The sequence below is a fragment of the Plasmodium gonderi genome (genome assembly GCF_002157705.1).
Source record: "Plasmodium gonderi DNA, contig: Pgo-contig_205, whole genome shotgun sequence".
NCBI lineage: Eukaryota > Apicomplexa > Aconoidasida > Haemosporida > Plasmodiidae > Plasmodium > Plasmodium gonderi.
In genome coordinates, this window is record NW_021629122.1 from 44,501 (window position 1) to 57,038 (window position 12,538).

A 12,538-nucleotide genomic window follows, 5' to 3' on the forward strand; every position below is an offset into this window, starting at 1 on the left:
ACATTATTTTAAATGTATGTAAAGTAAATGTTTGTGACAAATCATTTGAAAGAAAAAAAAGACATTTTATTAGACTAATCATTATGACGATTTTATTGCAAAACAGTTTTATATTTTCAAAAGAACGTAATTTGCAAACTACAATGCCACAAAATTTCACTCGCTAATTAAATAGGAACACATAATCGGCTAGATATTTACAAAAATACGTTGTACTTTTTAATTGTTTCAATTTTAACCTATCATAAAACAGTTAATCATATTTTAAAAAAAAAAAATAAAACCCTGCATTTTTTTTTTTTTGTTAAAATTAGGCATCATGGAATATTCTCAATTATTCTGTTTATTAAACAGTACAACAGAACAATTGTAATAGAGCATTTTAAATGTATTAATGTAATGAATGTATAAATTAGCATATATTTTTAAAAGTCTATTTTGAAATAAACTGTTATCATAATTGAGGAATATAGAAAATGGAATTTTATTTTATTCACTGTGTATCATTGTATATGAGTAATTTGAAGTGTTATTTTATTTTAATTCTATTTCTTACATTCATAATGCAAAAAATATTTATGTTCCTCACATAATCATAAAATATTCTCCCATATTGAAGTAGGTAATTTTATTCAAATGCTCCTACAATTTAGACGTATTTATTTATACTTTAATATAACTTTTACTGCAATATTTATTAGTTCTTTTTTGTAATCATCCATTAATATATCTGCTGTTGAATTAACTATTATGAATATTAAATACTGAACGTGGATACACCATAATTATTTTAAATAAGAACTTTAATTCACAATTTGAAGAACAAGAAAATTACCTTAGTCTAGCATGCAGTGGCGCATTAGGTCCATTTCACAAAAACTTTTAAGAAGAAAAAAAATGTGCATTTTCAAATTATTCTAAAAGCTATATTATAACAATTAATATCCATGGAAAAGTACAATACTTTTTATAAAATTGTTTTTTGTGTCGCCAGTTATGAGAAAAAAATTTTAACTATATTATTAAATTTTTTACATGCTTTGCAGTGAAACAAACTATCCTTATGATGCCTCTCCATGTTGAGCAATGAATCAACGTATTTTAAATTAAAATACTTCATATTAAATAAGTGCTTGTAAAATTATATGTGACAAATTGGTCAATGCAATTAAAATGAATCCTGAAAGATTAACAATACACTCAATAACTAAAAAGACCATTAAATCTTAAAATACACAAGTACATGTCTATGACACTAATAACATATAAAGTGCTTAAATAAACAGTTATAAAACTAATGAGTTCGTGTATTGAATTAGTGGGATATAAACGCTAGCTTATTTATAACGCATAACCGTATAAAAAAATATAAAAAGAATGATTATATTTTTCTAAATATCCAGTGAATATGTATTAAAAATAAAATATTGTATTATTAATAATATACTATATGTACTTGAAGAGAGATTAAAAGTGAATATTACAGAAATTTTTATTCTTCCTCTATGCCTTTAACCTATTAATAGTAAAATAATAATTATCTTTTGAGAGGATTTTTGTGCGTAAACGTCCCATTATATGAATAATATGATGTACGACTAAATGGAATTATGTTAATAACTGATCAACCAACGAAATAAAAGTATAATCACTCTATTGAAATAGTGAATACTGTACATAACACTAATAATAAGCTATGCAAGTTAATAAGTTTTCAATAGATTATAAAAAACGATCAAATTCCGTGATATTATGAATTCTTTCCAAATAATAAAAAAATTAAAGAATTATCATAAAATTAAAGGGGTAAATGTTTAAGAACATACCAAAAAAAAATATATACATCCTAATATGAAGTTTCAGTAAAATACAAAATTACAAAAATAATTAATTTTATACATATATTTCCATGTACATTGTTCTCATATATGCAATAAAAAGGTTAAATTAATATTTTACAGATAACAGCGCGGTATGTTATTCTTTCAAGAAAAAATAGCTATCATTTAAATCTATTTATTAGAACGTAGATGCTTCAAGAAATTGTTAAAATAGTATAAAAATCTAACATTAACTACTTTTGTTTACTATTACGTATTTAAATAAATTCTATAATCATTCTATGTGATAAACATATAATATTTTTTTGACATTAATTCTAAAAAACATCAAAAACGTATTTCCGCATGTATATGTTAGTAATTTTCCAAAAATTATTTGCTCAATTTAAGTCTTTTTATACGCTTTTTTATATATATGGTTATTTCCTTTATTTTCATTCACATTATATCATTTTAATTTCAACGTATATGTGCAATTAATGATCCGTAGAAGAAAAAATATTGCGATATATAATTAGTAATAATATGCATAATAGGGAAAATGTTTCTAAAAAATTATATGGATTATGTATACCTAGGATAAATATAAATAGTTAAATTTTCAATCCACACCAATTCTAATTTACGGAAAGCATTAAATCATTGTTTTCAGCATAAAAATAAACTTATATATATATGTATACTGCATATATAATTTATTCTTTTTATTTAAATGCAACCTTATAAAATTCGAAATATATTGTAGTAATAACAATGTAACAGATATATAATTACTGAAATTTTTATCTGGTACCAGAATATAACATCATCACTTTTTAGTTATAATAACATTTAAAAAAAAAAATTATTAAACTAGAACACTAAAAAAAACGAGTTAGACAAATAATTATAAATAAAATTATATATGTATGTGTTGTCTTATGTTTAAAATAAAAGGAATATATGCGTGTATATGTAAACAACAACTTCTATAACAATTTTTAATTGATTTGTATTTGTTACTAAAAAGAACCCATTATATAATTATTATTTTATTTTTTTGTGTATACAGTAGATAAATATTATAAGTTGTTTGTGTTTTGTCTCTACTTAACTTTCAAAGCCTATATAATATGATATATGTATATTTATTGTACATTAATTTAATACACACTTATGTTACAAAATTTTAAGACTTATATTAGCAAATTAGATTATTTAACAATTATTCTTATTAATGAATATATAGGCAAATAATAAAAGTTCAATGGGCTCATGTATTCTCTTACATAACATAATATTGTATGTTAAAACAAATTAATTAAAAGAATTTCTGAGTATTATTATTTGTTCTTACTTATATTAGATAATATAATTTCATGTTACTATAATATTGAATTTTTTTTTTAATATGTATCTATTCATGCACTCAACGTATTTCCACAAATTACTTATATAAACGAAGGAAAAAGGAAGGAAGCCATAATGATAATTAATAAATAAGGAATGGCTTCGATACATATTAGTATTAGTGGTGACTATAGACATTCTAATTTTGTGGAGTGCAATGCAAAAAATGAAAAATATGAAGATGAATATTCTAAAAAAAGTTATAGTTTTGACGAACATAATTACACAGGTAAATGCACAGAATGCGACCAATTACAACAATATTTAGACCGAATAAAAGATGACTTAAAAAATTGTACCCATTATGGAAATATATTTCTTGATATACATGAAGGCGAAATAACAAATTTAATTAAAACATGTTATGCTAAGTGTACAAGCGCTGCGTCTCGTGCAATAGAAAACGTAAAATTAAGTTCGGAAATACAACCCTCCGAAAAGAAAAAAGAAAAAGAATTAAATACAGGAGAATTAAATCAAGAAGTCAAAGATTTACAAAAACAAAAAGACGAAGAACCTCTCAATAATGCGGTTGAAACGGAAGAAGAAATCGAAACAACAGATAATATAATGTCTAGTTCTTCTATGAAAGAAAATATTTTGAAAGAACCTTTATCTACCTCAGTTGATTCGTCAAACACACAATTATGTAACGTTGAATGTTCTCTTTCATTACCCTCAAACTATACTCACCAATCGAATACAGATCTTACATTGCAAGTAAACAATATAGATGGATGCCCTCCAAAAAGTAATTTAGCTAATTCTCAAGATGTTTGCGGGAAAACTGATGAAATACAAGGTAATGCATTTCATACTTTCGTTATAAGAAATTCAGATGGTGTATCTTTTCATGATCAAACTACTAATTTTGCATATCTCGATCATTGAGTTTCTGTTCAAACAGACACTCATGAGACAACCATGGCTGATGTAACTGTTAATCCAGGAACTGCTCCAGAATATTTTGCAGGTGCATATAATGATCCTACATCATGCGGCTCGATATACTCCACATATGCAAATTATATTGATATGAATAATAATTTTATGTCATATTTTATTTAAGATGTTCCTGATATAACTCATTAAACTAATATTTTTGAGAAAATATATTCATTTACTCTAGACATGTAATCTAATATACTTTTTTCCATTTCACTAGGTATTACAGAAGATAATATTGGTGATAGCTCTTCAGAAATAAGTACATTAATGGGGGAAAATGCTTCAGGAGTAAATGAAAGAACAATTGTTACAAGTACCACTGGAGATGGCTTTGTACTAGAAGGATCTATTGGCCATGACGAAGAAATATCATATAAAAGATATATCATAATGATTTTAATTCCCTTTTCAATTATAATATTATTCACACTTCTTTTAAAAGTAAACTCAAATTTCCTTCATTAAAAAGAATATTTGCATATTTTTAATTACTTTTGATAATTAAATTATATTTTTACCAAAAAAATTTTCAATGTAGTTCACCCCCTTGGGAATGTATTTTAGAAAGAAGAAAAGGAAGAAGCGAAAACATATGAGTGAAAAGTTACAAGATGTTTTATTAAAATCATCTAATACAAGAAAAAGACGCATCCATTTGACTTATAGCTCTTTTGAAACTTAATTATTATGATCAATAGAAAAAACAGAAAAGTGATAAAACATTATTGCTTTAACTATTAAATGAAATTTGAACTAATCAACATATTTATAAGGAACTTATAATTAATTTTTTTTTGTGTGTGCCTATTAAACTATAGTGGAAATTCTAACATATTATTTTGAAGCACTTCTTCTGTAACATAGATTAAAACATTGTAACCAGAGCAAAGGAATACGCAAAAGTGCATTACATTAATATGTTTGTCTTAGTTTATTCTAATAAATAAAATTATTTTAGAATGTTCCACACTAAAATGTATTTTATTTAGTACATATATGTATATTTCACTCATTTGAAATTTTAATTAACTTTTTTGGTGTTTGACATTTGATTTTTTTAGTCTAAAATTAAGATATAAAAATCCCTTTTTTGGTTATTTTAAAATTTGTATTCTAATTATTAAATTAAAATTGTGTATAAATATGTTATAACATTTATAAATATTTGCCTTTTTTCCATTTTTATGTTATTTTCAATGATCCCTATGCGTCTGAGAAAGTGTATTTTCAACTTTTAATTTATTATAAAATGAATATTATTTAAAAATTTTGTTATAATGTAAATAAAGTAACTAAACTAAAAATACAATAAACATACCATTAAAAAATGTTGCAATTAATTTAAAACTGATAAATACTAAATTAAAATATGTATATCTTTTTTTGAAAAATACCTGCATATATGGATTCCGACTAAATCTCCTTTTAAAATGTATTAAAAATTGTTAAAGCTGAAAGCAGTATTTCAACTAGTAAGGAAATACAATTAAAAAATATTTTACATATAACTTATATCAAAGAGTTAAATATGTTATAATAATAAGAATTTACTAATGTGCATATTTATTATCAATTGCTTAAAAATAACTACTAGTAAAAAGAGTATGTAGAATACATATTTCTCTAAACTCCATACCCGAATAAATATAATTATATTACAGTGTAGGAATATTTTTTCCTTTCAAAATTAATTTATTTGAAACATTAATAAATATAAGTGAAATTAAAAAAATATATGTGATAAAAATATGCAATCAACATGTAGTTATTATAAATTAGCAATTATATACCAAATATTATTAATCCAGTTATAAGTTATCTATGTTTTAAGAACAGACAAAACTTCTGAAAACATAGTTGATGTTTTGTTATGTGAACGTTCTGAAAATAAAAAATTAAATTACGTAATCATCTTTTTTACATATAAATACTTGAATCAGTATGATATAATATGTTATTTAATATTACGCAATAGTACTACAATTTCATGTACTTAATTGCGAGTATGTATATATTATATAAATTTTTTTTTTGAATATAGATAATAAAATATATTTCATACATAACAATATTATATACTTTTATACTTAATTATGTAAAGAAAGTTATTGTTTGATCAATAATATTTATGTATTTCCCTGTACCATAAGAGTTATAAAGGTATTTATAAACAAATGACACTTCATCAAGAAATAATGAATCATTATAATAACTTAAAAAATAAAATATATAAACAATTTTTAAATAATAATTTCACTTTTACCGAATTTCAATGTAATATATCCAACATTATAATCAAACGAAAGATGGGTATTTCAATACTTTATCATTAATATCTAAGCAAATGTATAATAAATTATTGAAGATAACACAATTGAAATTCTAGTGATAAATGTGCTAAATAAATTTCTTCCAATTTATATTTTTTTATTCAAGGGAAATAACATAATTACAATTTTTTCATTGACGATTATAGTTATTGCGGATGAAGAACAGCAGAAGTATTGATTTATGTATAACATTCTAAAGGAGATTATTTTATTTATATACGCCCTTAATAATAATATTCTTTATATCATAAAAGGATATTATTTTGAAAAAACTATATATATATATCTATATGTTTTATTCATTTAGCATATATTTACTCTATTTGGTCATTTCATATATAACGAAATAAATAAGGAAAAATATGTGCTTAAATATTTCCAGAGTAAAACGTTGAATATCTTAATTTCATTCGTCCAGAATCAGTTAATATAAATAAAAATTTTAGGAATAATAATATACATTAAGAACCATGATAAAAGACAATTCTAAAAATTAAAATAAAATTAAAGGTCATATAAAACAAATGCATTTAAAAATGATAAATGATGGTAATATTTATTATTTTGTTTTATAATAAAAAAATAAAATGTAAAAACATATCCGTTTTTTAGAAGATATATGTTTTATTATATAAAATTTTTGTATTTTTTGTGTACTAACACTAACATAAAGTACTTTTATATTTCTTATTATTATAGTGTGGATTATTTATTATATGAAAAAGTTATTTGCTATTGGAAAAAAATGTATATATTATGCATTGTAATGTGCTCACTTATGTATGTACTAATTTTTGTTTAAGAATCATATTCCTGGTTATCATTACTCAAAGCGTTTTTATAAATAAAAGTGAGCTATTAACGTCGATATCTTTATTTTATATTGTAATATATTAAAAAATATGTTAATGAATACAATATTATTGATAACTTCATAAAGGAGCAATTAATATTACAATAAAAACTAATTTATATTTATTTGATATTTTGGCCAATTAATTAATGTACAGCCTACGTATATACACATACAAGATATTTTTTTCCAAATTATATATATAAACATTTTACAATATATTACTTATTAGAATTACAATATCAAAATTTTAAAGCCTTTTTGCTCATATATAATAAGAAATACATTTATTTTTAATAATAATAATGTATATTATTTTACTTACATACATCGAGAATAAATTGTTTGTAATAATGTTTTTGTAATATAAAAAAGATATATTTATGGTTTATTTATAAGAACACCGTTAGTATTTTCAGTATGCTATATGCCTTCATATTTCTGTTTTATTATGCTTTATCCTCATGTTTTATGTGCATAAATATTTTACTGGTCATTCATGAATATTTAATGTAATGCAATAGCATTGGTTACCTTTCATTAATTCAAAAGGCAAAAAAGATATAAACCACTAAAAATAGATCTATTACACTAAATATATAATTATAAAAATACAAAGGTCTAATGTAAAATTAAAACTGTGAATATATGCTTCTTGATGAAATTAAATTTATTTAAAAAGATAAAAATATAACATCCTCAACATGGTAGATATAAAATGTTAATAAAGAAGGTGTTCAAATTATTATAATAAAAGATTATATTCTGTAAATATATACAGTGAAAATTATATTAATAAATAAGATGTTATTATTATTAAATAAGTTAATATAAAAAAAATATATTAAACCTCTCTTAATAGTGTAACGTATATTTATATATATATTGGAAAACATATTTTTTATAAGTAATATAGAAAACATAAATATAATTTTTTTTTTAACTTAAAGAACGTAAACAAATTAAAATATAATTTGATTAATATTTTAATAATGCAGTTTATATAATTATCTATTATAATAATCGCTTTTTATATTATTAAAGAAGCCATGGATTAAATGTCAATGAATACTAATTATAATAAAATTGAATCAAATAAAAGATTAGCTCATAAAAAATATCTTTTAGTAAAATATTGTAATTATAAGAGAACTACATTAAACTATAATATAAATATTATGAATTAATTATATATATACATAATAATACCTTGTCATACTCCTTTAAAGATATCATGTACATATATATTATGTTTTTTTGTATATATGAGGAAACGTTTTAACACTCATAAAATAATAAAAATTATTTAATAAAATATATTTATTATGTTTAATTTTTCTATTATACAATATACTAAAAACTACTGAAATATAAATTTTACCTCTTAGACTTGTTACCTGCAAATTTAAAAGTTAAGTAACTTATCTTTTATAATTATATATATTTTGTAAAAGAAAAGAAAAATATCATTTGTAAAATAAACATTATATCTATTAAAATAATTTATTATCATACTATTACTTACCAAATATATTTAATTTTATATAGATAATCATATATGTTTTTAACATATTGTAGTGTTTTATTCCCAAGAATTTAAATGCGTCGCTATATAAACATCGACTATAAGGAAAGATGTAATATATATAATTCAAAAAAAATAAAATAAAAAATTGAAGTGTTTCTTATCAATTTTTAGAATAAATCTTACATACATATATATACAATAATATATAGGAAGACGAATAATATATAGATAAACATGTGATAGTATTAAGCGCACAAGAATGGTAGCGTTAGGAGATTGTATAACATAATAAAAGTATTTTCATATTTTTAAATGCCAATTATTGTTTTAATTATATAATAATATAGAATATTACTATTTAGAATATTATTTTGATGTAATTGTGATTATTTTTATTACTATCAAGTGATCTAGTTACATTTTCTCAGTTTATCATATATATTGCAATATTATTTATTCGTTATCCTTAAAAGAGCACTATGAAATATTTATTCAAATTAAATTTTTACTGAATAAAAAGCATAGACTCTGTCTTATTAAATAATATTTTTCGTGCTCTTAATTTTGCAGAATCTTATTTTTTTCATTTAATTTTTAAATGCAGTATATATAATGAATTCTAGGTCATTTAATATTGTAGGTTTGTGTATTCGTATATTATAATTATAATTGTTTTTAAAATTATATACTACTTTAGAAATAAAATTTATGTTTATTACAATCACATTTTCATTTGTGTTTTCGTATACTGTAACATTTTTTTCTTTATAGTATATCCACGTAAATTCATTTGACAATCATAATTCCAGGTTTCAGAATGTAAATTCTGATACTACTAGAAAAAATGATTGGACGAACTATTGCAGTTCTATTCTACAGAAATATGATAAAATTTTTAATCAAAATTTTTATTCTATTTGTCTCAAAGTTCTATATTATTTAAAACAGTTAAAGGAAACTAATGAGGAATTGGATAAACATCTAGGTTGTACATACATTTATTATTGGCTATATAACGAACGTATTAATAATGGATATAAATATGATTGTCAAATACTTTATGACGATTTGCTCAAGGTGTATAAAGATAATGTCAATGAAGACCCTATATGCTATTCTTATAATGCAAAAATTTCTCAAGATGAATTAGAAAAATTCAAAGATATATATGATATGAATAAAATATTAAATAATTTAATAAATGAAAATGGAAAATGTTCTAATATAAATAAATGTAATTGCGCAAAGGAAGGTTTTGACATATATATGCGTCACAAGTATACATGTGAATCAAACATTAATCCAGATTTTTGTAATGCTTTAAAAAATATTAGAGATAGATATAACGAACAAATGAAAATTGAAAAATGTAATGAAGCACAAAATGAATTTCTACCAATTTTCGAAACGAATAACAGAACCTTTTCTCCTTCAATTCCAATTTTTATAATATTGGCAATGTCAATTTTTTTATTTAATGTTTATAAGGTTAATTAAAACCTTGTTCATATAAAATAATGCCGTAAATTTATTTTTCTAAAATATTCAAAATTAAGATAAATTAACAAAAATATCCTTTTACTAAATATTTTTTTTTTCATTATCAATTAGTTCACCCCTTGTGAATCGTTTATTCGTCGTGCTATAAAAAGGAAAAGAGACATATACAATAACTCAGATGAGGAACACAATTTAATGCAAAATTATGAAATGTGCAACAGCGTTCCAAGAAATAAGAGGTATAACGTATTGTATAATTCTTCTTAAGTTCACAATTAAAAATATATTTGAAAAAAAACTAATTCGTGTAATGTATATATATAAATGGTTGTAAACAGTAAGCATGATGAACAACCCTATTACAGACATTATATAAAAGTGGAATAATTCATTTAAGTAAAAAAAAAATGAATATTAATTTTTGTTAATTCAATGAGATAAAATTTCAAAATTTTACTATTACTTTTAACCTCAGGCAAATTAAGAAATATGTAATATAATTAAATAATCCTTCATTGTTATTCCATTTTTCATATAAAATATTTGAAGTTAAATTATCTAAGCCTGTATTCTAAAATCTATTGTGCAAATTAAAAAATATATTAAATTAAATATTCATTTTAGAGAAAAATCTAATCTCATATATTTTGAAAAAATATACAATATTATTATACATTAATATAAAAAGTACATGTAATAACAAATAAAAATGTATTCTTATACTCATATTATTCATTTTTTTACATTTTGGAACTATGAAAAATAGGATATACCTAAGAATTTTTTTCAAATGTACATATTAGAATGCATGTATGTTAAAAAAATTATCGTATGATGTTTTACTACCTTTATTTGTATTTATTAAATATTAATAATTAATATTCATGTGTTAAATAAGATATCCATTTAGGAGATATTAATGTCTCATATTTTTATTTTGCGTATTAACTATAGAGATTAATTATACTTTTATATGTTTTGCTCTTATATTGTGGAATAAATTTACTAAATCATTATCGTAATATAACATTTCATAAAAATGAGTTAACCATAATTATTCTAAATTATTCAACTTGATTGAAAATATTTATTTACATACACCATTTTTCTTATCTATTTTATTAACTTACAAACATTTTCATTATATAAAAGTAGAGTATATATATTCTTGCATGTCGTATTATTTTCATACTATTCATGTATAACACAAAAATTCAAAGTATTATGCGCTATTTTTAGAGTATTTTTGCAATTATCATATAAAACAAATACGTATTTTATAATTATATATACACTTCCTTACTATTTATATACTTTTTCTGTTTTATTTTTCAAAAATATTAAATCATTTCATGATTAGAGGTTTAATACCGTATAAAAATTTTCTTTCATAAAATGATGATATATATAATGAGACATTTTCTAATAAAATTGCGAATAAAAATGATGCAAGAAATATTTATTTTAATCAATTGATAAATGTTTTTTATGTTGTTTCATATTATTGTTCTGTTTCTCAAATAACTCCCTAAACTGCATATCAATTTTCCATGTATTTTTAATGTTCATTTAAATAGTTATTTTTTAATTTAACAATTACTTATTTATTAATATGAATATTAATGTTCAAATTATTGTTCATATAAATCTCCTAATATTAGTTCAAGTTACGAGCCTATAATTCTCTTAAAGTGGAATGTTAAAAATAATACTTTTTGTTACCTTCATACGAAGTACGTTAAAGGAAATAACATAGATATGAGAAGAAAAATATAAGAAATGAAAACTAAAAATTTAAAATAAAATGATTAAACTAAATTTTATATAAAATTATTTCAAAATTGTTTTAACTATTTCCTTTTTCAAAAAAATATATATCTATATATGAAATTTTGTTTTAATTTTTTGATTATTACAATTGGTTAAAATATGAAATAATGTACTATACATATATAAATAAATGAAATACGATAATAATATCAAAAAAATACTATAAAAAAGGGAATATGTCGTAAAAAAGAAAAATAATCTTTTAATTTTTTTCAAATTATTATATATAATTATTAGAATGTTTATTATAGAGATATAAAAATACATTCACGCATCTTACATATTTCAATCCTCTATTTATAATTATATTATATTTATA

At 21.2% G+C, this 12,538-nt stretch overlaps 2 protein-coding genes across 2 annotated transcripts; both read left to right on the top strand.

Moving 5' to 3' along the window:
* Window positions 1-3,326: 3,326 nt before the first annotated feature.
* On the top strand, window positions 3,327-4,121 carry PGO_001920 (hypothetical protein; the record flags this gene model as incomplete). The annotated part of the gene is made up of 1 exon (XM_028691035.1): window positions 3,327-4,121. The coding sequence occupies one exon, from the start codon at window positions 3,327-3,329 to the stop codon at window positions 4,119-4,121; it is 795 nt and encodes a 264-aa protein (XP_028546836.1).
* A 5,380-nt stretch (window positions 4,122-9,501) lies between these two features.
* Window positions 9,502-10,656, top strand: PGO_001925 (variable surface protein; the record flags this gene model as incomplete). Its single annotated transcript, XM_028691036.1, has 3 exons — window positions 9,502-9,525; window positions 9,661-10,377; window positions 10,501-10,656. The coding sequence occupies 3 exons, from the start codon at window positions 9,502-9,504 to the stop codon at window positions 10,654-10,656; spliced, it is 897 nt and encodes a 298-aa protein (XP_028546837.1).
* Between the last annotated feature and the right edge of the window lie 1,882 nt (window positions 10,657-12,538).